The 27,808-nt window shown below is 36.2% G+C and overlaps 1 protein-coding gene across 3 annotated transcripts in view; it reads right to left on the bottom strand.

The window, feature by feature from the left end:
* Nucleotides 1–13,809, bottom strand: part of tcf4 (transcription factor 4) — a 172,807-nt gene extending 158,998 nt beyond the window's left edge. For 2 of the 3 annotated variants that reach the window (XM_015045449.1, XM_015045448.1), the window contains exons 1-3: nt 13,785–13,808; nt 7,257–7,312; nt 6,117–6,192 (exon numbers count right to left, since the gene is read on the bottom strand). In XM_015045449.1, coding sequence (XP_014900935.1) covers nt 6,117–6,192; nt 7,257–7,310 — 130 coding nt within the window. In that variant the 5' untranslated portion in view covers nt 7,311–7,312; nt 13,785–13,808. Of the gene's footprint in view, nt 1–6,116; nt 6,193–7,256; nt 7,313–13,784 lie in introns of all 3 variants that reach the window. The other variant, XM_015045447.1, reaches the window with a different exon arrangement.
* Nucleotides 13,810–27,808: the final 13,999 nt, after the last annotated feature.

The raw sequence follows: 27,808 nt of genomic DNA, 5'->3' as shown, positions 1-27,808 counted from the left end.
GGAGAGAATGAAGGGATGGAAGGAGGGAGAGAATGAAGGGATGGAAGGAGGGATGGAGGTAGAGAACGGAGGGAAAGATGGATGTACGTTAACTTGATATGAGAATAAAGTCGTGATAAAATCAGAACAAGGTTAAAGTCGTAACGTTTCCAGAATAAAGCGACAATATTACCAGAAAGTTCTAAAACCAGAATTATTATAATAATGAGGGAAAAAATCGTAATATCCCTGTAATAAAGTCGTAATGTTTCCAGAATAAAGTCATAATATTAGAATAATCCTAACCAACCATTACAGGAAAATAAGACATAAAATGAAGAAAACTAGTAAAAATATAAACAGCTGCTGTCAGATTAAGCTAACAGTAACATATTAGCTTAAATGCACTTTAAATGGGTCAGATAACCAATACTGGGCAAAAACACACCCCTTCAAATGTCAATATAAACCATATTTCTATTCCACCTTCACTAATTTTCAGCAGCAGCATCAGAATTACAGATTTTCCTAAAATCCTGCACAATAAAAAGGTTAATTTTTAAAATAAAGAGAAATTTATCAATGAATTCAAACTTTTGTCTCCAATTCCTGTTTTTTCTGCTTTTCTCTTCACAAAAACATTTGTTGAGTTATTGAAAGCAGGGGTTAGCTGCTGCGCTACGTCCAGTAAACTCGCCAGAGTAAAACTTTCTGGGAGCAGAACGTGAAACCGTTAAAGTCGTCTCTGTTTGGCGTTTCCGCCTCTCGTCTTGACGAGAGCCATTATTACCGTGTCAGATCTAATTACAGCAGATCATTTACACGTGATGCACGGCCCCTTCAAAACAATAATACGCTAAATACTCCACAGCGGCTCACAAAGCGCGCCCTGTTAATGCAGGCAAGTCAGCGCAGCGCTAATCAATTTATGACATCCACTGAAAACACAGAGAATGAGACGGAGGAGCCGTCAATCAGCCGAGAAAAACCGGAAAAACATCCAGGAAGGAGAAAATCTGTCTTCTTTAAACTCAGTTTACAATGTATCTTTAAAAGAAGGTCACATTTAGTAAGAACTCTGTTTTTTTTTATTGGAATACAATTTTGGTATTGCTGTAGTCCCATATGTTTATATTTTTTGTAAATAATAATAGCCCATTTTATTGTCAGAAAATGGTTTAACTTTCCTTCCAATAAGGTAAACATGTGTTGATGTTTATGTGAAAATGGCTTCTGGTTTAAACATAGCTATTACGGAGAGCAAAGAGTGCCAAATCAATGTAAAAAAAATAACATATGCTATACTTATTTCAATGCGTCATTAACTTATTAAAACTGGAAATAAACAGAAATAATTTATGAATTACTATTAATAAAGATATTTCTGCACAGAGTTTTAACAAAGTTGAAAGAAGTTAACTTGACTTCCTGTTTGAAGCAGCCAATCAGATTAGATGACATGGTCTCATCTAATCCTACCCACTGAGTTTAATGAGTGAAGTTGAATAGAAACAGTCAAATTTAAAAAATGTTTTTCCATAAAATGTTTCTGCTCAAGGATGAGGTTGTTTAAAATGAGTGAATTTCAATACGGTCAAACAGCAACAAAATTGCAAAAAGTGGAATTACAAAAATGTATTTGCTCAATGGAAACATGTCAATTTTAAGAAAACTCATGTTTTTGCACAAGGATGAGGTGATTTTTCAGCCATATAAAATTTTGTTTATTTCAATGCAGAAAAACTGCAATAAAATTGTTCATATTGGAATTATGAAAACAAATTTGATTCATGAAAACACGGCAATCTCAATAAAGCTAGTTTTTTAATAAGTCAAAATTAGTTTATTTTGCAAAACTATGTAAACACTTTTCAACGGGATCTTACTACTGGCGGAAACAACAAAGACAAACAGGAAGTGATAGGAAGATGATTCTTATTGTGTAAACAAACTTATTTGAATTGCATTCCTTGTGTAATAGAAACATTGCAATTGCAGAATTGAGTTCTTTTGACATTAGTGGAATATCAACAAGCTTTGCGTTCAAGATTTTGGTTCAGGTTATTTCTCGTCTTTGTTTAAACGTTCAGAGCAGAAGTAGCTGAAAGCAGCACATTGGGACAGCGTGGTGCCAAAGGGGAAAACCGAGGCACGACACCCAGCCGCGGTGATGAGCTCCTGGGGTGGAGAAGGACACCGAGAGGAGGATACGGAGATAAGGAGAGGACAGAAACACTCAACGTTAACGACCCAAAAACACAAGAAATGGAGGAAAGTGATGGCTCGGGTTGGAAATGAAGAAAACAAGATGGAAGAGAAAAACAGACACTTTTCAGTGAGAGCGACGAAAAGAGAGACAGATATATGTAGTTCTAAATAAAGTGTCCAGATGTGACCTCCTCAGAGGGGGTCCGGCCTCATGGCTCAACACTCATTAATAAGGTCGCACAGAGGTCAGACAGACGGCGTTTCGGCACCAACAGCAGGAGGGGCGCCACATCGTCAGGTTCATACGCAGCTTCTCCTTTTGTTTCCAGGCTTCGCTTTCTACTTTAAAATATGAAATAACGGTCAGGACAAATGAGAACGTAGGTTCCAATCAGCCTCTAGCCAGCCAAAGAAACAAAGCTGGACATACGGAACATCATTGATATCAACACTCCACATACAATTTTATTGACCAATTTTTTCTCAACAAAAACTGATGACAAACTGTGTAATGTTCTGATTGTTGGACTAGAAAATGCTTTAAATTAAATCAGATTTCTTCTGAAACTAGAAGGCAGGTCAAACTAGCAACTTTTCAGACTAAAGCTAACAGAAAAACTAACAAGCTTTAGGATGACTCAAAGTCCACCTAAAATCTGCACAGTCAAGCTAGCAGCTAACAAGACTATAAACAACAGCTAATCACACCAATATCTGGCTCAAACTAGCAGTATCTGAGAGCTAAGCTAACAGCTACCACGACATTAAACAGCAGCTATAACTAGCTAAAAACTATTGAAAACTAAGCTAACATCCACTTAGAAATGGGCTAACAATTACTGAGAGTTATACCAACAGCTAATTGTTGGTTGTTAAAGACAGCCAACAGTTAAACACACGCTAACAGCTACTCAGAATAATTTAACAGCTACTGAGAGCTAAGCTATAAACGATTCAGAATCATGCCAACAGCTGATCAGAATCAAGCTAATAGCTTATTAAAGTATAAAATACAGAAAAACAAGACAAGTTGAGCAAACATTTGATATATTTAACCATTATTTTGTGAGTTGAAACCACTGAATTTCTGTTTTGTTTGGTGACAGTTAGTGTTTATATGGGGTCATGGTCATGATGCTAACACCCTAAAATATAAGAAATGTCAGCCATGACACTGAAAAGCCACAGATCTAACCCACACTGACTCAATGACCTGCGTGCCTGAACAGAAACATCACCTCACTCACACACATCCTCTCATTGCTAGATCACCCAACGTGTGTGTGTGTGTGTGTGTGTGTGTGTGTGTGTGTGTGTGTGTGTGTGTGTGTAGCTGCAGATTAATCTAGTGGGGTCGCTCAGATGACACTAATCCCTCCGCTGATTATCTAGAGCATAACATCACTCTAATCTGCACGGGGGGTCGGTTTAAAGACGACACACAAGGTTACAAAGGAGGGAGGGGGCAGAAAGACAGCTTCACACTTAACATGTTCAGGTTGGGTTTATTTAACTCTGAACTGCGGCTTCCTTTTAGGGTTCACTCTGCGTATAATCCAAACAGACAACTGTCATTTACAACTAAATGAAAGGGATTATCAAAGGCAATAGTTCAAGCACGGAAATAACTCCAGAGTGATGTTCACAATAGACGGTAAAACTGCAAAATCCCTCGGTTTAGTTTTACCACAGAGCTTTCAGACCTGTGGAACAAATCATTCATTTTATAATAAAGTTCACCAAACGATAAACTGCAAATGAGGTCAGAAACGTGTGAAATTAAAAATCAAAAACACAAACAGAAAGTGACCAAAGTGGACTTTGGGACAATTTGTTTAGCTTTCTTACTATTTATACGATTTTTAGCTAGTTTGCAGTGGTTCTTTACAATTAGCATGCTACAAACAACATGTCTGTAGGGCTCCAAATCCAGGTTATTTAGGACCAAGACAATAAATAACTTACAGTATTTCTTTTTTTCTTATTATCTGAACAGTGTTTATGTTGACCCGCTTCTCTCCACCTGTGATTTTCAAGTCGCTCGTCTCGGTCACGTCAGGCGCTAAAAATAAACCCAACAAGCTAGCAAAATGAGTAAAAACAAGTTTTTACTTTACAACAGGGAAGGAGACAGAAGAGCATTTACCAGACAAAACCAGGAGGTTACCATAGCAACCAGAGAGCGCTAGAGGGCAGAGTGGATGATACTCATGCTACACTGCTAGCATGATGCTACAGGATGATGCCTATAAAGCTGCTGGTCACTTTGGGTTGGCATTTATGTATCGTTTTATCTTTTTGTTTTAATCTTAATGAAGGCCGGTTTGAACCTTTCCATTGGGAAGCGCTGCGTTAAGCGGGCTAGCAATGAGCGCTAACATTTTCCACATATATATTAGTTCCATAGCAACAGGAAGTGGTTTTATCATCATTTAGTGACCTGGTTGTGTGAACCCCAACATCCAGAGGTGAAAATATTTGTGTGCCGCATTTCACCGGCTGTCTCCGTCTCTTAGCGTTAGCATCATAAAAGTAAATTTGCGGCTCCTCGGCTGCAGATGAAGAATCTGATATTTCCTTTTCTGAGTCACAAACCGTAATCACAACGCTGTCACAACACATCCAGCTCACAATGGATCACTCCTGCTGCTCCTCCAGCAGCTTTTACTGGATTAGGATTAAATTTCACAAAATATACAAAAAAAAATCATCTAATGTTCCCTTTGTTTAGCTAATTTACTTACAAACATTTAAATATTCATCAATTTATAGCCACAACAGCAATTACATCCAGAAACATCTATTAATTACCCTGAGACCAGGTTGTTTCTAATAACTACTTTAGCTTGATGGTGAAAGCAGGTATTGGTACTTTTGGCAGCGTTTGCAGGCTTCACATCTCACTGGAGAATAAGAATAAAACACAAAGTGGAGCAACAGGAGATGACGTGGCGCCCTGAGTCACCTCAACCAAACTGTTCTTCCACTAAACTTTCCATTAAAGTGCTTAGATACAGCAGAACGCAACAGAAATACATCCTCAAAATGCAACTCCTTCGTGGATCTATATTTGGTTTCACTTTCTGAATTGAAAGTAATTATTTACAGATAACATAATTAATATCAAAAATGTTAATCAATTCAATAATTAATCAAATTCCAAATAAGCACGTGAATTTTTTCCCCAACACACTTTTTCCTTCCACTAAACTTTCCATCAAAATATGTAGCTACAACAGCATTTAACAGAAACAAACACTCAAAATGTGACTCTAATGAATCTATATATGGATTTCAATTACTGACTAAAATTACTTAAATTAATTTACCTAAGTAAAAGTACATAAATTAGTTATTTATAGGTAACAGATAAAATATTCATTGATTCAATAATTAATCAAATTTTGAAAAAATTAACTGAAATACAAATTTTTCACCCCTCCAACATACGTTTTCCTTCCACTAAAATTTCATTAAAAAAAACTTAGATACAGCAGCATTTAATCCAAATAAGTGCCAAAATATGTGACTCTGTGTAACGACTATATATATTATGTAATGTATCAAACAAACAGCAGATTTTTCTTTGTTTTTAAATAAAAATGTTTGTTTGTTCGGTATGAATGAAACAGATGAAACGTTTCAGATCAAAGCAGCGAAAAGCAGAAAGGCGGCAGGTAGAGTCAGAGAGCGTCTTCCATATTTGATGCATCCAGTCAAAGGTAAATTAGGCTCTGCTGTGTGTGTGAGGCAGATTATCTGTGTCAGTGGCCATTTGCTCACAACTGGCGCCAGAGGCAGAGAGCATCATGGGTAAACGAGCAGACGCCGGCTGGCGTTTCTCCACTCGCAGACACAAACAGCCAAAACAAAGCAGCCGATCCGCGGCTGACGGACGACAAACCAAGAGACGCAGGAAGTTAGCCGACCTGTTAGCCTGGAGTTTGAGTACGGAGGCGAGAGGCTGTCATGTGACGCCATGAACTGCGATCCGTCGGCGTAACTCTGCAGAAAGAACAGGAAGTTAGCTAAACGGGAAGTGAGCTGAACGGGAAGTGAGCTGAACGGGAAGTGAGCTGAACGGGAAGTGAGCTGAACGGGAAGTAAGCTGAACGGGAAGTTAGCTGAACGGGAAGTTAGCTGAACGGGAAGTTAGCTGAACGGGAAGTTAGCTGAACGGGAAGTTAGTATCAACCATTCCTTTTCTGCTGGGGGCATTTTTATGAAGTTTTACTGTCAACAATTTCGGTTATTTAGCCTTCCATAACAGAAAAACATTTTCACAATATTTAGCTAGCAAACTAGCTAACTAAATATTTAGCTCCGAGCTAACCATTTAGCAAACTACATATTTTGTTTCCTAATTAAATGTTTAGGTCCAAACTAAATATTAAGCTAAGAAGCTAAATATGTAGCTAAAAAAACCTATTTAGTTTCAAACTAAGTATTTAGCTCCAAGCTAACAATTTTATTAACAAGCTACATGTTAGTTTCCAAACCAAATGTTTATGTGTAAATAAAATATTTAGTTAGCAAGATAAATATTTAGTTTGAAGCTAAATATTTCATTAGCCATCTAATCACCTAGCTTCAAACTAAGCATTTAGGTACAAACTGAATATTTAGTTTGTTAGCTCTGAACTTGCTCCAAACTAACTACTTAGTTAGCCAGCTAAATAATTAGCTTGAAACTTAATATTTTGCTCCAAGCTAACCATTTAATTAGAAAACTAAACATTTAGTTAAACATTTAATTAAATGTTTAGCTAAATAATTAGCTTCAAACTAAATGTTAAGTTTGAAGCCATATTTACATATTTAGTTTCAAACTGTGACATTTATAAATGAATAACATGATCAAAATATGACACTGAAAAATGGATCTAATTTTTTTCTGTTATGAAATAATCCAAAATATTGCTGTTAATTTTTGACAGTGTAACTTTACAAACCCACCCAAACATTTCTACATGAAAACAGTTGCTTTGTTATTAAAACCAAATCAAAGGCTCCTGGTTAAAAGTATTTCTGATTGCTAATAAAACTGGAAGAAAAGCAACAAAACAAACCTTAGAGGAGCGACTTCCACTCGCCCATGAAGCTGCATTTGTTCTTTCCTCCATACCTGCATGGAAACAAGACAAACATTAACTAAAAATACAGTTTAGCAAAGGAAATTATTAAAATTCTTCCTGAATACAGAAACCATCTGATCTGGGAAGCTGCAACTGGAACTGAAGTCTGGAAAACCGGAAACTTTGATGGTCCAGATATTCCCATCCATCCAGTCTCAGTATATCTGATATTATTCATCCATCACATCTAAACCCTCCTATTATTGTGTTCAGTAACCATGGAAACGCCATGGACGCTCTCGTTTCCCCACACACTCCAGTTTTTACGTCCAGATGTTTTATTAACCATCTGAAGCTGCAGCAGAACCGGCTCTCCAACATCAACCCAAACGTCTCCAGTTCGGCTGCAGAAACGTTTCCACAAAACAAAACAGAAGTTTGACAACTTTTTAAGACATCAGGACAGAACGAGCAGCAATTATTAAAAAGCATCGCTGGGTAATAAAAAGTGAGGATTGGGGGATGGATGAGAGGAAAATGAGAGAAAAGTCCAAGTTGGAGTTAAAAGATGGGAGGAGGAGGAGAAAAGGAGGCGTCCATGTGTCCTGCACCTGATAAGGCGTCCAATTGAGGGCTATAAATTACACTAGAGACCCACAAACAGGGAGGCACAGTCCGAAAACCACACACATACACCTACACATGCACACGCCACACACACACACACTCTGCAGGTTATCTATCATCAGTTAATGAACTTAGACTGACAGACAGCCCCATGTCTCTCACAATGATCCTATTAAGATCTGCCTGACACAAAACAGACTCCTATTAATACAGTTAGCCCATGTGTGCATGTGTGGGGATCAGAGTGGACAAAAACACCACTGTGTCCAAAAACTACCACTCACACACCCAGCCTGCTAAAATCAGCATGTTGTATACATTCACTTCATAAAGTAGCTTAAATTAAAGTCATGTTTTTCTATGGAGATGTTATGGAAAAATATGAACTTGTAAATAAAATATTCAGATCTGAAATAAATCTGTTCTTCTTATATTCAACAAGTCAGTTCTGCAGCCTGAGCTGTTTGTGTCATAAACCCTACCTTAACCCCTAACCCTAATCCTATATGGAGGACAGAAGCGGCCAAAATTAGGAAATAATTACAAAAACTAATCAGTTATCAGCGATGGGCAAAGCTAACTGAAAGTTAGCTGCGCTAATCCTACAGCAAAAGTAATGAACAGTTCTGCTAAATGCTAAAGCAACAGACCAATACAGTATTTAGCAGGAGGAGCTAATGCTAAAGCCCTAATCAAAAACAGTTGTGCTACATTTAAGCACTATACCAACATGGTATTTACTGGACACCAATGCTAAACCGCTAATCATAAACATTAGTTCCTCCACTGCTAAAGCGCTATAAAAACATGGTATTTAGTGGTAGCTAATACTAAACTACTTATCATTAGCATTAGCTATGGAAATGCTAAATTGCTATACGAACATAATATTTGACAAAAGCTAATGCTAAAGTGCTAATCATAAACAGTTCTGCTAAACTTAAGCCCTGTACCAACAGTATTTAGTGGAAGCTAATACTAAACTGCTAATCATTAACATTATTTCTACTAATACCATCATATTTACCATAATCTAAAGCTACAGTGATAAATTTAACCATGTTCTATCATACTGTGTTTATATTTTGTTTTTTTATTTTGTTCCTACATGTTTGTTTTAAATAAAGTTATTAGGGAAGGAGAGGAAACAGTCTCCACCACTTCACAATAAGAGCATGAATATAAACGGTTATCTACCTGAAGAATTACAAAAACCAAAACTTCAACAGACGGTGAACTTTATCCAACTGAAAGTTTACAAACAAACCAGGAACATCAGAGCTTTGCAGTTTATTCAAACAAACTGAGTTAAGGGAAGTTAAATGCACTAAACATTTTCATCTGTCCATACTTTTACAAACTTTTAGTAGCAGCCTGAAAAAAGTGATGATCACACTAAACCGTGTAAAAAAAGACAGTGGAAATTCAAACTGATTAAAAGCTGCTTGTAAAAGCAGTTTTAGACATTAAAACCTCAGATGAACCTGAATTCTTGTAGGTCATTAATGATCCAAACCTGTTTTACTGATTCCTGTTTTATTATTTGACATATTTTTCTGGACTCGTGTTTCCACGACGCGTCAGTTTGACCCACTAACCCAGAGAATCAAACTCTCCAACCTGCCGGGTCCAAACGGTGTCAGTGGGTTGGAAAGCCGCAGCCGGGGAACGCGTGATGTAAACATGGTGACGTGTTTAATAAAAGGTTTCTGACTGACAGAAATGAGGCCAGCGATGTGGACCAGCAGCGCTGCACAGGTTTGGAGCTCCGTAGAACAATTAAACTGACACATGTCAGTTTGTTTAATTTAATCCTGAAGTCTCCCAGATCGTCACATCGACACAAACCAAAGAAACAAACACATCAATCTTCAAAAAGAGAGAAAGGAAACTGGAGCAAAACGACGACATCCAGAAGTTTACAGGTTTAGGGTTGAAGTATTTTTAATGTTTCTTCTGACTGAAAGAGTTTGCTTCCTATTTTCCTATTTCCTATTTGCATATTTGTCACTTCAGTCAATTAAAACAAGTTTGTAAAGTTAAAACTTCACAGCAGTAATTTGGGTCATTTAGCCTTCCTTAGTCATAAGAGTAGCTAGCAAACTCAAGCTAAATATTTAGCTTTCTAAATTATAATTTAGTTTACAAATTAAATATTTAGCTTTAATCTATTCAGTAAGCATAATAAGCAAGCCATTTCTTGTGCACAGACCAAATAAGCTAACTATTTAGCCTCAAAGTAAATATTTACTTTATATAGTTCAAGCTAAATATTTAGCTTAGCTGAATTTAATATTTAATTTTGAGCTAAATAGTTAGCTTAGTCACTAAGCAGAGTGTTAACTAAATAATTAGTATATTTAGCTTAGTAATAGATTAATAGCCAATAGAGAATCAACTAAATATTTACTTTATTCCCTAAATATTTATCATCCTAATTAAATATTTACAATAAAACTGCCAATGTAAGTAAAACATATATGACTTTGGTTTTTGACATAGATTTGGATTATTTTTCTTAATTAATATTTGTTTTAATAATAAACATTGCCATTTATGAACAGTGTTATGTTTTTATTTGTGTCGTTTTTGGTAAATATTTGAACTGGTTTGATGTTCTGAAACACTGAAGTGAGACCAAAAATAAAACATGTCCCGAATGTTGAGCAGGAGGTACTGAAAGCTGGAACTTTAATATTTTAGAGCAGGAAAATAAATAAAGAAGAAACAGAGAAGAGAAGCTGACGGACGTTAAAACCAGACGGAGAAACAAACATTTAATTCAGCCGTCTTATTCAAGGCGCAGGAGGAAAAGCTTCTTGTACCTTTACTGAACTACAATCATGTTTAATCCAGGACAGACACACACACGGGCACACGCACGCACGCACGCACACACACACACTGAAATAAGACAGTAAGAATTAAGAATCAGATTACATCTCTATTAAAGCTGCTTAAAATGTCTAAAACCCACAATCCCTCAGTGCGAGTGGCTGAACAAGCAGGAAGTGATGTCATCATCCAGTATAGGAAGTCCAACTCAATTAGTTTTATTTCCTCTTTTCTCTCTTTTCATTTTGTTTATTCTTCACTTAAATTACTGCAAATTTGTTTCTACAGCGAAAAAATTTTTTTTAAATCAAAAATAGATTTAAAAATAAAACTTTAACTAGCTTCACACTAAAACTATTTTTTTTAGTTTGTAGCTAAATATTCCATTTACAAACAAAATATTAAGCCCTAAAATAAATAAAGCATTTAGCTTCAAACTAACTAGCAAGATAAAAACATAGATATTTAATGTATAAACTAAATGTCTAACCAGTTTCAATATTTAGTTTAGCTATTTAAAGCATTTTTAGTTAGGCAATATTTAGTTTGTAAACCAATATTGAATAAATAACATTATAAAAATATGACTTTGAAAAATTAATCCCCATGTTTTTCTGTTATGGCAGCCTTAATAACCCAAATTTTTGCTGTTAATTTTTACGAGTTCACAAACCACGCCCCATAGATTACGGGCACTAATCCTCCTCCGTACGAATTGTATTGCTCTGCTAATGTTGCTTCTTTTAGTGTTGCTTGTATCTTCGCCTCCAAACATTTTCTCCAAGAGACAAACTGATTTCAGCCAAACGGACCAGAACCCCGCCCAGATTCCCGAGCCGCGCCTCCAACAGCTGGAGGAACGAAAACAGAATGTTTTCCTCCCCCAGCCCTCCGTATCCAGCAGGACGACACCAAAAACGGAAATCCGATTTCCAGCCTTGAGGTGGAGCTCGACGGCTTCATTCATGTTTCTGTGCTGAAACACCTCGGCCGGCGTTTCCTGTCATTAAGCAGCAGAGCCGATCTATAATTAGAACATCTGGACTCTAATAGGTTTCTGCGGCGGCATCCTCAGCAAACCACCGCGCTGCGTGGCACACAGACACTAAAACCGAGCACGCTTCATGTTTCAGGCCCTTTTTCTCTGCCGTTTTGTTCATAGAGGAACATTAAAGCGGGAAAACAAACAACAGCTTGGAGAGCTAATGGCACGCTGAATGAAGAGGAGAATAGTTTGTGTAGACAGAGAGAGAGAGGGAAAACATTAGCAAGTTCAAACATGGCTTTCTTGAATGCGCTGTTTTTAAAAGCCTACAGATGCCTTTCCAAAAAGAGAGATTAATATTGATAATAAGAAGGCCGATCCTTTTTGTTTCGTGTTTTTTCTTCTTCGTCGCTGTGATGGAGGAAGAATAAGCGGAGCGGCAATTCCTTTGACAAGCCCCCCACGCCGGCCCATGTGAAGCCCAGCCAACTGTGGCTTAGATCTCTGCACACCATCACAACCAGGAGAACAAAAGCAAAAAACACCGACGGAAAAAAGGAAACCAAAACAAAGATCTGGGAGCGAACTGGTCACAAGCTAGAAAGTTAGCTCAACTTTTCTGAAGCGCCAACAGGCAAAATTAATGACTGAAAAATGGAAATAAATCAGATTATTGAGGCAGGAAAACTGCTTCAGAAACACTCCATAAATCCACCACTAAGCTAGTCCCTCAATACAACATAAAATGAGTGAAATTTTCTGTAATTTCTTCTCATAAACCTAGCTTAGCACTATAGCGCTAGTAGGACTAGCTTGGGCTAATAGCCTCTAACTTGTTTATTGCCCAAATATTTCAACAAACATGAGTGGTTGGTAATTATTTAAGTACATTTTGGGATATTTTACTTTTTAAGAAATCTTAGTGTTTAATACAGCATTAGCTTAGCATAGCTCAAACAGGTTCAGCCATTTCATTAAGCTGAAAGATCTAAAACTCTGAAGTTGAATTCATATATGAAAACATCTCAATACAGTTTTTTTATATGACATAATTGTTTTGAGATTGTTTTTGCTGCTAACAGAAACTATGAAGTCAGTAAAGCTAGCTGAGACTTAAAGTGCTACAATTTATTTTTTGTTGTTGTGCCAAGTATTAACATAAAGCTTTGTGGTGGATAATAACAGTGAGCTGTAACTAACTATCCCAACATCCATCCAAAAATGTGTCATATTTTCTGTAATTTTACCAGATATTTTATGGCATTCATAAACCTAGCTAAGTTGCAACATTCGCGCTAGCTAGCCAAACAACATTTCATTAAGCAAATAAAAAATGATATAAAAAATAAAAAACTAAAGCTGAAAGATCAACATGTAGGATTCATAAATGAAAACAAGTCAACACAGCTTCGTCTTCACATTTCATCACGTCTGCTTTTTTTAGCAGCAAAAAAACAAAAATATATGAAGCTATCTGGGACTTCAAGCTCTAAAAGTTTATGCCAACAAATAAGAACATACAAGGCTTTGTGATTAATAATTACACCAAGCTGCAAAAAATAACTACTTTGTATTAGTTCAACAATCTATCAATTTGTTCATCTATCCATCCAAAAATGTGTCACAGTTTCTGTAATATCACCGGATTTATGGCTCTCAGACTCATAAAGCTATAATGTTAGCAGGAATAGCTCAGGCTAAATGCCTCTGACTGCTGTTTAAATGTAAAATATTTAAATAACTATGTACAGCTCATGAATATGTTTTTTAAATTGGTAGCTTGTAAATATTTAAATAACTATGGAACGACTTTGACCGTTTTTTAGCAAAATGTTTAGAACAAAACTAGGTTACGCTAGCTCCGCTTAGCCTAGCCTAACGGAGCAACAGGTTCCGCCATTTCATTAACCTTCAAACTGTTTTAAAACTCTAAAGCTGAATAATTCACATCTTAGATTCATAAATAAACACATATCAATACATCTTCATCTAATATTTAAGCTATTTGTTGTTATTTTATGCTAAAACAAAGCTAATTCTGAATTCAGTAAAGCTAGCCAGCTAGCTGGACTTACAGTTCTAGAAGTTTCCTCTGAGCGCCGCTGCGGCCTAAAGGTGAGTCAAACTTCCCGGGACTTTGAGTTTGAAAGGTAAACTGAAATACCTGCCTGTCTGTGTCGCTGCTCTAATCCGTCCAATAACTGCACAGTCATAGAAAATGTGCTCACATTGAAGCAACAACACTCTTTTTAATCAGAGGTCGATAAATTACCCAAAAATTGTACTAAAGTAAAACGCAGAAAAATACTCAAGAGTAAGAAAGTACATNATCAACCATTCCTTTTCTGCTGGGGGCATTTTTATGAAGTTTTACTGTCAACAATTTCGGTTATTTAGCCTTCCATAACAGAAAAACATTTTCACAATATTTAGCTAGCAAACTAGCTAACTAAATATTTAGCTCCGAGCTAACCATTTAGCAAACTACATATTTTGTTTCCTAATTAAATGTTTAGGTCCAAACTAAATATTAAGCTAAGAAGCTAAATATGTAGCTAAAAAAACCTATTTAGTTTCAAACTAAGTATTTAGCTCCAAGCTAACAATTTTATTAACAAGCTACATGTTAGTTTCCAAACCAAATGTTTATGTGTAAATAAAATATTTAGTTAGCAAGATAAATATTTAGTTTGAAGCTAAATATTTCATTAGCCATCTAATCACCTAGCTTCAAACTAAGCATTTAGGTACAAACTGAATATTTAGTTTGTTAGCTCTGAACTTGCTCCAAACTAACTACTTAGTTAGCCAGCTAAATAATTAGCTTGAAACTTAATATTTTGCTCCAAGCTAACCATTTAATTAGAAAACTAAACATTTAGTTAAACATTTAATTAAATGTTTAGCTAAATAATTAGCTTCAAACTAAATGTTAAGTTTGAAGCCATATTTACATATTTAGTTTCAAACTGTGACATTTATAAATGAATAACATGATCAAAATATGACACTGAAAAATGGATCTAATTTTTTTCTGTTATGAAATAATCCAAAATATTGCTGTTAATTTTTGACAGTGTAACTTTACAAACCCACCCAAACATTTCTACATGAAAACAGTTGCTTTGTTATTAAAACCAAATCAAAGGCTCCTGGTTAAAAGTATTTCTGATTGCTAATAAAACTGGAAGAAAAGCAACAAAACAAACCTTAGAGGAGCGACTTCCACTCGCCCATGAAGCTGCATTTGTTCTTTCCTCCATACCTGCATGGAAACAAGACAAACATTAACTAAAAATACAGTTTAGCAAAGGAAATTATTAAAATTCTTCCTGAATACAGAAACCATCTGATCTGGGAAGCTGCAACTGGAACTGAAGTCTGGAAAACCGGAAACTTTGATGGTCCAGATATTCCCATCCATCCAGTCTCAGTATATCTGATATTATTCATCCATCACATCTAAACCCTCCTATTATTGTGTTCAGTAACCATGGAAACGCCATGGACGCTCTCGTTTCCCCACACACTCCAGTTTTTACGTCCAGATGTTTTATTAACCATCTGAAGCTGCAGCAGAACCGGCTCTCCAACATCAACCCAAACGTCTCCAGTTCGGCTGCAGAAACGTTTCCACAAAACAAAACAGAAGTTTGACAACTTTTTAAGACATCAGGACAGAACGAGCAGCAATTATTAAAAAGCATCGCTGGGTAATAAAAAGTGAGGATTGGGGGATGGATGAGAGGAAAATGAGAGAAAAGTCCAAGTTGGAGTTAAAAGATGGGAGGAGGAGGAGAAAAGGAGGCGTCCATGTGTCCTGCACCTGATAAGGCGTCCAATTGAGGGCTATAAATTACACTAGAGACCCACAAACAGGGAGGCACAGTCCGAAAACCACACACATACACCTACACATGCACACGCCACACACACACACACTCTGCAGGTTATCTATCATCAGTTAATGAACTTAGACTGACAGACAGCCCCATGTCTCTCACAATGATCCTATTAAGATCTGCCTGACACAAAACAGACTCCTATTAATACAGTTAGCCCATGTGTGCATGTGTGGGGATCAGAGTGGACAAAAACACCACTGTGTCCAAAAACTACCACTCACACACCCAGCCTGCTAAAATCAGCATGTTGTATACATTCACTTCATAAAGTAGCTTAAATTAAAGTCATGTTTTTCTATGGAGATGTTATGGAAAAATATGAACTTGTAAATAAAATATTCAGATCTGAAATAAATCTGTTCTTCTTATATTCAACAAGTCAGTTCTGCAGCCTGAGCTGTTTGTGTCATAAACCCTACCTTAACCCCTAACCCTAATCCTATATGGAGGACAGAAGCGGCCAAAATTAGGAAATAATTACAAAAACTAATCAGTTATCAGCGATGGGCAAAGCTAACTGAAAGTTAGCTGCGCTAATCCTACAGCAAAAGTAATGAACAGTTCTGCTAAATGCTAAAGCAACAGACCAATACAGTATTTAGCAGGAGGAGCTAATGCTAAAGCCCTAATCAAAAACAGTTGTGCTACATTTAAGCACTATACCAACATGGTATTTACTGGACACCAATGCTAAACCGCTAATCATAAACATTAGTTCCTCCACTGCTAAAGCGCTATAAAAACATGGTATTTAGTGGTAGCTAATACTAAACTACTTATCATTAGCATTAGCTATGGAAATGCTAAATTGCTATACGAACATAATATTTGACAAAAGCTAATGCTAAAGTGCTAATCATAAACAGTTCTGCTAAACTTAAGCCCTGTACCAACAGTATTTAGTGGAAGCTAATACTAAACTGCTAATCATTAACATTATTTCTACTAATACCATCATATTTACCATAATCTAAAGCTACAGTGATAAATTTAACCATGTTCTATCATACTGTGTTTATATTTTGTTTTTTTATTTTGTTCCTACATGTTTGTTTTAAATAAAGTTATTAGGGAAGGAGAGGAAACAGTCTCCACCACTTCACAATAAGAGCATGAATATAAACGGTTATCTACCTGAAGAATTACAAAAACCAAAACTTCAACAGACGGTGAACTTTATCCAACTGAAAGTTTACAAACAAACCAGGAACATCAGAGCTTTGCAGTTTATTCAAACAAACTGAGTTAAGGGAAGTTAAATGCACTAAACATTTTCATCTGTCCATACTTTTACAAACTTTTAGTAGCAGCCTGAAAAAAGTGATGATCACACTAAACCGTGTAAAAAAAGACAGTGGAAATTCAAACTGATTAAAAGCTGCTTGTAAAAGCAGTTTTAGACATTAAAACCTCAGATGAACCTGAATTCTTGTAGGTCATTAATGATCCAAACCTGTTTTACTGATTCCTGTTTTATTATTTGACATATTTTTCTGGACTCGTGTTTCCACGACGCGTCAGTTTGACCCACTAACCCAGAGAATCAAACTCTCCAACCTGCCGGGTCCAAACGGTGTCAGTGGGTTGGAAAGCCGCAGCCGGGGAACGCGTGATGTAAACATGGTGACGTGTTTAATAAAAGGTTTCTGACTGACAGAAATGAGGCCAGCGATGTGGACCAGCAGCGCTGCACAGGTTTGGAGCTCCGTAGAACAATTAAACTGACACATGTCAGTTTGTTTAATTTAATCCTGAAGTCTCCCAGATCGTCACATCGACACAAACCAAAGAAACAAACACATCAATCTTCAAAAAGAGAGAAAGGAAACTGGAGCAAAACGACGACATCCAGAAGTTTACAGGTTTAGGGTTGAAGTATTTTTAATGTTTCTTCTGACTGAAAGAGTTTGCTTCCTATTTTCCTATTTCCTATTTGCATATTTGTCACTTCAGTCAATTAAAACAAGTTTGTAAAGTTAAAACTTCACAGCAGTAATTTGGGTCATTTAGCCTTCCTTAGTCATAAGAGTAGCTAGCAAACTCAAGCTAAATATTTAGCTTTCTAAATTATAATTTAGTTTACAAATTAAATATTTAGCTTTAATCTATTCAGTAAGCATAATAAGCAAGCCATTTCTTGTGCACAGACCAAATAAGCTAACTATTTAGCCTCAAAGTAAATATTTACTTTATATAGTTCAAGCTAAATATTTAGCTTAGCTGAATTTAATATTTAATTTTGAGCTAAATAGTTAGCTTAGTCACTAAGCAGAGTGTTAACTAAATAATTAGTATATTTAGCTTAGTAATAGATTAATAGCCAATAGAGAATCAACTAAATATTTACTTTATTCCCTAAATATTTATCATCCTAATTAAATATTTACAATAAAACTGCCAATGTAAGTAAAACATATATGACTTTGGTTTTTGACATAGATTTGGATTATTTTTCTTAATTAATATTTGTTTTAATAATAAACATTGCCATTTATGAACAGTGTTATGTTTTTATTTGTGTCGTTTTTGGTAAATATTTGAACTGGTTTGATGTTCTGAAACACTGAAGTGAGACCAAAAATAAAACATGTCCCGAATGTTGAGCAGGAGGTACTGAAAGCTGGAACTTTAATATTTTAGAGCAGGAAAATAAATAAAGAAGAAACAGAGAAGAGAAGCTGACGGACGTTAAAACCAGACGGAGAAACAAACATTTAATTCAGCCGTCTTATTCAAGGCGCAGGAGGAAAAGCTTCTTGTACCTTTACTGAACTACAATCATGTTTAATCCAGGACAGACACACACACGGGCACACGCACGCACGCACGCACACACACACACTGAAATAAGACAGTAAGAATTAAGAATCAGATTACATCTCTATTAAAGCTGCTTAAAATGTCTAAAACCCACAATCCCTCAGTGCGAGTGGCTGAACAAGCAGGAAGTGATGTCATCATCCAGTATAGGAAGTCCAACTCAATTAGTTTTATTTCCTCTTTTCTCTCTTTTCATTTTGTTTATTCTTCACTTAAATTACTGCAAATTTGTTTCTACAGCGAAAAAATTTTTTTTAAATCAAAAATAGATTTAAAAATAAAACTTTAACTAGCTTCACACTAAAACTATTTTTTTTAGTTTGTAGCTAAATATTCCATTTACAAACAAAATATTAAGCCCTAAAATAAATAAAGCATTTAGCTTCAAACTAACTAGCAAGATAAAAACATAGATATTTAATGTATAAACTAAATGTCTAACCAGTTTCAATATTTAGTTTAGCTATTTAAAGCATTTTTAGTTAGGCAATATTTAGTTTGTAAACCAATATTGAATAAATAACATTATAAAAATATGACTTTGAAAAATTAATCCCCATGTTTTTCTGTTATGGCAGCCTTAATAACCCAAATTTTTGCTGTTAATTTTTACGAGTTCACAAACCACGCCCCATAGATTACGGGCACTAATCCTCCTCCGTACGAATTGTATTGCTCTGCTAATGTTGCTTCTTTTAGTGTTGCTTGTATCTTCGCCTCCAAACATTTTCTCCAAGAGACAAACTGATTTCAGCCAAACGGACCAGAACCCCGCCCAGATTCCCGAGCCGCGCCTCCAACAGCTGGAGGAACGAAAACAGAATGTTTTCCTCCCCCAGCCCTCCGTATCCAGCAGGACGACACCAAAAACGGAAATCCGATTTCCAGCCTTGAGGTGGAGCTCGACGGCTTCATTCATGTTTCTGTGCTGAAACACCTCGGCCGGCGTTTCCTGTCATTAAGCAGCAGAGCCGATCTATAATTAGAACATCTGGACTCTAATAGGTTTCTGCGGCGGCATCCTCAGCAAACCACCGCGCTGCGTGGCACACAGACACTAAAACCGAGCACGCTTCATGTTTCAGGCCCTTTTTCTCTGCCGTTTTGTTCATAGAGGAACATTAAAGCGGGAAAACAAACAACAGCTTGGAGAGCTAATGGCACGCTGAATGAAGAGGAGAATAGTTTGTGTAGACAGAGAGAGAGGGAAAACATTAGCAAGTTCAAACATGGCTTTCTTGAATGCGCTGTTTTTAAAAGCCTACAGATGCCTTTCCAAAAAGAGAGATTAATATTGATAATAAGAAGGCCGATCCTTTTTGTTTCGTGTTTTTTCTTCTTCGTCGCTGTGATGGAGGAAGAATAAGCGGAGCGGCAATTCCTTTGACAAGCCCCCCACGCCGGCCCATGTGAAGCCCAGCCAACTGTGGCTTAGATCTCTGCACACCATCACAACCAGGAGAACAAAAGCAAAAAACACCGACGGAAAAAAGGAAACCAAAACAAAGATCTGGGAGCGAACTGGTCACAAGCTAGAAAGTTAGCTCAACTTTTCTGAAGCGCCAACAGGCAAAATTAATGACTGAAAAATGGAAATAAATCAGATTATTGAGGCAGGAAAACTGCTTCAGAAACACTCCATAAATCCACCACTAAGCTAGTCCCTCAATACAACATAAAATGAGTGAAATTTTCTGTAATTTCTTCTCATAAACCTAGCTTAGCACTATAGCGCTAGTAGGACTAGCTTGGGCTAATAGCCTCTAACTTGTTTATTGCCCAAATATTTCAACAAACATGAGTGGTTGGTAATTATTTAAGTACATTTTGGGATATTTTACTTTTTAAGAAATCTTAGTGTTTAATACAGCATTAGCTTAGCATAGCTCAAACAGGTTCAGCCATTTCATTAAGCTGAAAGATCTAAAACTCTGAAGTTGAATTCATATATGAAAACATCTCAATACAGTTTTTTTATATGACATAATTGTTTTGAGATTGTTTTTGCTGCTAACAGAAACTATGAAGTCAGTAAAGCTAGCTGAGACTTAAAGTGCTACAATTTATTTTTTGTTGTTGTGCCAAGTATTAACATAAAGCTTTGTGGTGGATAATAACAGTGAGCTGTAACTAACTATCCCAACATCCATCCAAAAATGTGTCATATTTTCTGTAATTTTACCAGATATTTTATGGCATTCATAAACCTAGCTAAGTTGCAACATTCGCGCTAGCTAGCCAAACAACATTTCATTAAGCAAATAAAAAATGATATAAAAAATAAAAAACTAAAGCTGAAAGATCAACATGTAGGATTCATAAATGAAAACAAGTCAACACAGCTTCGTCTTCACATTTCATCACGTCTGCTTTTTTTTAGCAGCAAAAAAACAAAAATATATGAAGCTATCTGGGACTTCAAGCTCTAAAAGTTTATGCCAACAAATAAGAACATACAAGGCTTTGTGATTAATAATTACACCAAGCTGCAAAAAATAACTACTTTGTATTAGTTCAACAATCTATCAATTTGTTCATCTATCCATCCAAAAATGTGTCACAGTTTCTGTAATATCACCGGATTTATGGCTCTCAGACTCATAAAGCTATAATGTTAGCAGGAATAGCTCAGGCTAAATGCCTCTGACTGCTGTTTAAATGTAAAATATTTAAATAACTATGTACAGCTCATTAATATGTTTTTTAAATTGGAGCTTGTAAATATTTAAATAACTATGGAACGACTTTGACCGTTTTTTAGCAAAATGTTTAGAACAAAACTAGGTTACGCTAGCTCCGCTTAGCCTAGCCTAACGGAGCAACAGGTTCCGCCATTTCATTAACCTTCAAACTGTTTTAAAACTCTAAAGCTGAATAATTCACATCTTAGATTCATAAATAAACACATATCAATACATCTTCATCTAATATTTAAGCTATTTGTTGTTATTTTATGCTAAAACAAAGCTAATTCTGAATTCAGTAAAGCTAGCCAGCTAGCTGGACTTACAGTTCTAGAAGTTTCCTCTGAGCGCCGCTGCGGCCTAAAGGTGAGTCAAACTTCCCGGGACTTTGAGTTTGAAAGGTAAACTGAAATACCTGCCTGTCTGTGTCGCTGCTCTAATCCGTCCAATAACTGCACAGTCATAGAAAATGTGCTCACATTGAAGCAACAACACTCTTTTTAATCAGAGGTCGATAAATTACCCAAAAATTGTACTAAAGTAAAACGCAGAAAAATACTCAAGAGTAAGAAAGTACATAATTTGGTAAAAAGGCGACTCAAGTACTGAGCAACTAATCAAAACATCATTTAATAACTAAAAATTACATCAAACAAAACAACAAAGTTATGAAAATTTTGGTTGTTTTATGAAACAACCAAAGTGAAAATAATTAATATAAATAACAATTGCAGGCAAAAGAAAAAAATTCAAGTCAGTCTCTTTCAATATAAACTTTAACAAACATTGCAGATGTGTATCTGATGAATTTGTGGCTAAAGCATGTTTGTTGTTCATTCAATCAAATTACTCACAGTGGGTAGAGGATCAACTTTACCAAAGTAAGAGTAGTGACTTACTAAAGTGAAAGTAAAAAGTACAGCGTAGTAACTGGTACTGGTTTGGAGAATTAATATATAGATAATATCTGGAAGCATTTTGACCAGAGAAGTTTCAGAAATCAGTATTAAAAATCTAATTTCCTTCAATTTGATGTTGGCATCCAAATCCTTCAGGAACATCCATCTTTCATCTGCTTGATTCCTTATTTCCATTAAGTTTCACCTGGATTTCCCAGACTTAACGAACAGAACCAGAGCCCAGCAGAAAGGCAGACAGGTTGGCGCACAATGAAGCAGTGAGACGCTGTGATATTGAAACAGACAAGGTTTGTTTTGGATGAGTTTTTGTCAGACCGAGTCTCTGGGTAGATCCGTGTTTGACAATTCAATTAAGCCTCCTTCCTCTCAGCGGAGGTTTTTGTGTTTGGCTTTGTAAAACTCTATCATATAGACACCTGCCAGCTTGCAGCTCACGCAATCACAGATATGAGTGAGTTTAATCACACAGGAAGAGGGGAGCGGAGAGCTTTCTGAAAGCTGGAGAAAGTCCAGTGGGCTGGATGAGGAGGAGCCGCGCGGTTTCTCAACAAGTGCAAAGATGGCCGACAGTAAATCAGGAAACAGCGGTGCTGTGTTAAACATGCTCAGAGAATTGTGCCGGGACATCTGTGTTTAATTAGCAGGGAAAATAAAAGACAGCTTTCGCTTTTTCTCCATTTTCCCCTTTTTAAATCAGCAGTAGCGAAGTAGTTATTCCTGCACCAGAAAGCCGCTCCAGACCCACAAAAGCAGGTGGATAATTCAGGTTTCTTGGCTCGCGTTTTGGAAAGCCGCCTGCGGAGGAGAAACGCTCAAACTTTCAGATGTTGAGGAATATTTCTTTCAAATTTGCCCTGCTGGAAGAATAATGTGGAAAATTGAAGCTTAATTCAAATAAGATGCAGTGTGAGTGTTAGCCTACCCTAGCTTAGCCTAACACTTTACCTTCAAAAATTAAAAATATAAAATACTTTATTCTAGTATTTACAGATTTTCATTTTGTATTGAAATGAGTCACAGTTTCCATAATTTTACCTGATATCAGCTTAGTGCTTTAACGTTTGTACAGCTAACTCAGGCTAACATCCTCTGACTTCTTTATGTGGCAAACAACTAAATAAATATGGGCAGTTTGTAAAATGAAAACAGGTTTTTTATAAATATTTTAACAACTATGAGACATGTTGGGCCTTTTTTTTATTTGTAACAAACTGTGTTAAGGACAGAGCTACATATGGAGTAGCGTAGCTTAGCATAACCTAGCTCAACATCTGATTCAGTCATCTAATTAAAGTGGGGAAAAAACATAAAAATATAATTAAAGTCTTAGATTCATAAATAAAAACAGAACACAGCTTTGTCTTGATATTTGATGTTTTGGGGAAAATTTGTTGTTTTTTGCTGCTAACAAAAGCTAACTATGAAGTTAATTTAGCTAGCTGGGTCTTAAAGCTGTAAGCTTTTTTCTTATTGCGCTAAACATTTTAATTACAAATATTTTTTTAAAAGTATACAGTTCTCTGATAGCTTCATTGTTTGGATTTTGCAAAATGCCAATTGGTTTAGCTTTACATTTCCACATAACATTGAGATTAGCCACTTCACAGGGAAAAAGACAAAAGTTTATTTTCTAATTTCACTTGGAGAAAACAAAACATCTCCTCCTACAAAGTCACATATTTCACCTTGTCATGATTTTTATTGTTGCCGTTGCTCAAAAAACAAAACAAAACAAGTTAAACCCATGAGGGTAGCAATGCTAGCTAAGGTTCTACATTATTTAACCTAGCATAGCTGGCCACAAAGAGTTTTGGAAATTTCAAAACTACAATAATAATGAGATTTATTTAACAAGTTTCATTAGAAAACCAAGAATCCACTTTCAGTTCTCCACTCTCTGATGCTGATACAAAGAAACGAAACTATTTTAGCACAATGAAACAAGCTAGGCTAGCTATGGCTAAACGCCTTCAAAGAGTATGTTAGCTAAATAAAAATACTGGTTTGCACTTGAGTTTTTCTGAAGTATGATTTTGTCCTTGCATACAATAAATATGTGATATTAATGCTTAAAGAAAATTAATAACATAGCAGCCTTAGCTCCCCAGAGGGCGTTACACACTGAACCAGGTGAGCTTCTCATTCAAGTTCAAACCTTCAAATGAAGCTAACAGCTAACTCTGTGCTAAATGAGAGGAGAAAACAAAAATCCACTGTTTGTGTTGTTTCAGCAGTTTAGGCCCAAAAAAACACCATCGGTGATCTGCTAGCCTCTCAGCAGAGCTAAAGTTTAGACATGAACCTCCAGGCAGGGGGATTTACCCACACAGACATGCGTCACTGCACACCTTGCAGTGGAGCTGCAGTCAACCGTGTTGCATCATTCACGCTCTCTGTGGAGATTACTGGAAACTTAGCTCAAGTCTGCAGACTTTACCTCCCACTTTGAGCTAACGTATGAGATGCTAACAGCCAAACACGCATCAATTACTACAGATTTACTCTGGTTAAAACACCAAACATTTCAGGTTTTAAAGATCCACATTCAGCCTTCATGTTTGTTGCTGTTATTTACATATAAAAATGGAGGCTAGCCTCTGTTGATTAGGACAAATCTTCCATTAATCACCTTATTATAGCTGCATTTCTTGACATTTTAGTTTAGGTGCCTTCATAAATCAAAATGATGTAAACTGTGATTTTCTGATTTTATTTTTAATAAATTCACAAATTTAAACATTTAGCTTAAAATGTCACAGCTGCAGTTTCCACCCAACATTACACCTTTATCTGACTTTATTACCACTAGAAACAACCTCTCCCTCCTTTCTTCCTCCTCTTTCCTTTCTTCTCCTCACCCTCCTGCCTCATCTCTCCCTCTCTTCTTCCTTTCTTCTTCCCTTTTATCTTGCGCCTCTCCTCGCTCTTTCATGGCGTCCTGTCATCAAGTGTAAACATGGCTGAGCGCCAAGCTGGAGGGGTTCGAGTCCTATCAGCTCTTCCTCTGCTCGTGTCCTCCAGTCTCGCTCTTCCTGTTGATTCCTGCCAGGAAGCCACCAGGTTTTCCTACAGAATCAGAACTCGGCTGCCGGGAAATGTGACAAACATCTTTATGAACCAGACGGGGGAAATGAGGAGCAGGGAAATTTAGAGACCAGACACGCCAACTTTGAGTTTTGAAAAGAAAATCTTAGGAGTCAAAATCAGCAACAAGCTGCAGGAAATGTTGCTAAAGATAATCAAAAGTCATGTGGATAAATGTGGCTAAAGTTCAGTCAGTTAGCAAGACAGGCATCAGTGATAAACACCGCTAACTAAAATGCTAGCTGCACTAATCCCAGAGCACTGCTCTTAGTTCTGCTAATGCTAAGGTGCTGCAACAACACAGTGTTTAGCTCGAAGCTAATGCTAAAGCACTTATCAATATTATTCTTAGTGGGTGCTAATGCTAAAGCAGACACTCACATGGTGTTTAGCAGAAGCTAATGCTAATTCACAATACTAACATTGTAATTAGCAGAAGCTAAAGCTATTGCGGTATGCCAACATTGTATAAGCTAATGCTAAAGCACTGTACCAACACAATATTTAGTAGAAATTAATGCTAAAGCGCTACAATAACAGAAGGCTTAGCAGAAGCTAATTCTATTGCACTGTACCAACATGTTCTTTAGCAGAAATTAATACTAAAGAGCTACAGCAACATTATTATTAGAGTAAGCTAATGCTAAAGGTCTATACCAACACAATATTTAGCTAACGTTAATTCTAAGCCACTATAATAACATAGTACTTAGCAAAAGCTAATGCTAATGAAGTGTACCATCATTATTCCTAGCGGTAGAGCGCTATACCGACATGGTATTTACTGGAAGCTAATGCTAAAGTGCTGTACCTACAAGTTGTTTAGCAGAAGTTAATGCTAAAGTGTTAGCTGAAAACAATTGAAGACTCTTCATATTTAGTTTCCATCTGTGAGTTGACCAATCACGTCTCATCTTCAACTCTGTTTTTTTTTTTTTTTTCAAATGAAAGTTTACAAATCAGCTGAGTAAATTACGCTTTAGAAATTAACCATAAAATTACGCTTAATGTTTTAAAAGTTAACACAAATCCTGAAGCCCTAAATGAAGCTTTGCTGTTAGCATATTAGCTGGTTTATGTCTTAACATAAAAACTTAAACTGTCTGAACATGAATTGTAACCTCCGTCTTCTCCAGTTCACCACTGGATTCACAAAGCTTAAAGCTGTAATAAAGACTGAAGACATGAACATTATTGCTACATTAGATTTTTTTTTTTTTGTATCCATCCCGACTTTACATTTTCTCTGATTGGTTGTCCAGGAATACTGATGAACCAGTGAATGGACCTTCTAGAACCAGAACCAGAAGACTTGCTGCACTCAGCTAACCTCATTGGGAGTCTGGCGGCGCCACTTTGCTGGACCTCTGTTAAATTAGGTCAGCCACTTTTTAGTGTCTAAAGTTTTTTTTCTGAATTTTTCTTTGTCGTCTACATTTGTTGATTATAACTGATTTGCAACATCCAGAGGGTGAATAATTGTTGAAGTATCACAATAATCGTCTCATAAGTTGTATGTTTTATAGTCAGGTAGCAGTTCTTGAAGTACAAACATTAAATCTGTGGTAAGTTTTTAGTCTGAAGCTTTATGACCAGTAGATGAGAGAAAGTTGATTCCTTTGCGACAGTCGCAGCTAAATTTATGCGTCTCTGCGGTCGGGACGGCGTATAAATAAAAGCTGCAGACTCACAGTGCGACCAGCTGCACCTGCACAGGAAAAGCCCTGCACATCACTTATGAGCGAGTCGGCTCGCAGCGCTGCTGGGGAAGTGAAAATGGGGCTCAGGTGAATTGTGCCGGCGCCGGTCCAAAGTGCTAATAATAGCTGACCACTGAAACCATTTACTGGGAAAATCAGAGGCTCTCACAGAGAAGACGAAACGACCTCAAACCTCCAGCCTGACGGCGGCTGATTTTAAACGCTTTCACCAAAAATACCAGCTGAGTCAGAATATCCAGCATCACAGGTTATTTAGTTCATATTCAGCTGAACTCAAATTTAAAATTTAGGACTCAAAAGGTTGTTTAAACATCTCTAATGGTTTAAAACCAGTTTCTGAATTTATGAAATGGTTAAAGCTGCAGATATGTTCAGTTTTCTAAATAAGCATTTTTTTTATTTCTTACAAATGAATCAAATGTTAAAGTTTTTAACAACAAAAGTAATTTTTATTCATACTAAGAAAAATCAAATAATTAAGAATTTCCATTTTATGACGGCGTATTAGGACCACTAAGAAAATGAAATTGAGAATAAAGTCGTAGTTTTAGTAGTATGACTTTATTCTAATTGTATTTCAACTTTATTCTTGTAATGTTTAAACGATTTTGTTCGAGTTTATTCTCGTAAAGTTCTCATAAGTCTGATTAATCTCATAGTTTAATGTTTTATTTTTCTTAGTCGTATCATGTCACCCATACTGAGCTCAATGTTAACTTACAATGACTAACATATAAGTAGAGATGCTAAAGATGCTAATAGCAACATGCTAACATGCTAATATTTAGCAGAATAGCATGCTAATCATTAAAATACTCACTGGACCAAAAACAGGGTATAACATTATAGTCATATTGAATTCATTAGAATATTATTGAGAGGTTGATTTATTTCAGTAATATAATATAACATAATATAATATAATATAATATAATATAATATAATATAATATAATATAATATAAT

This window comes from Poecilia latipinna, unplaced genomic scaffold, assembly GCF_001443285.1.
Source record: "Poecilia latipinna isolate Pla-1442-1.1 unplaced genomic scaffold, P_latipinna-1.0 Scaffold727, whole genome shotgun sequence".
Taxonomy (NCBI): Eukaryota; Metazoa; Chordata; class Actinopteri; order Cyprinodontiformes; family Poeciliidae; genus Poecilia; species Poecilia latipinna.
This window is presented reverse-complemented; position numbering and strand designations above follow the sequence as displayed.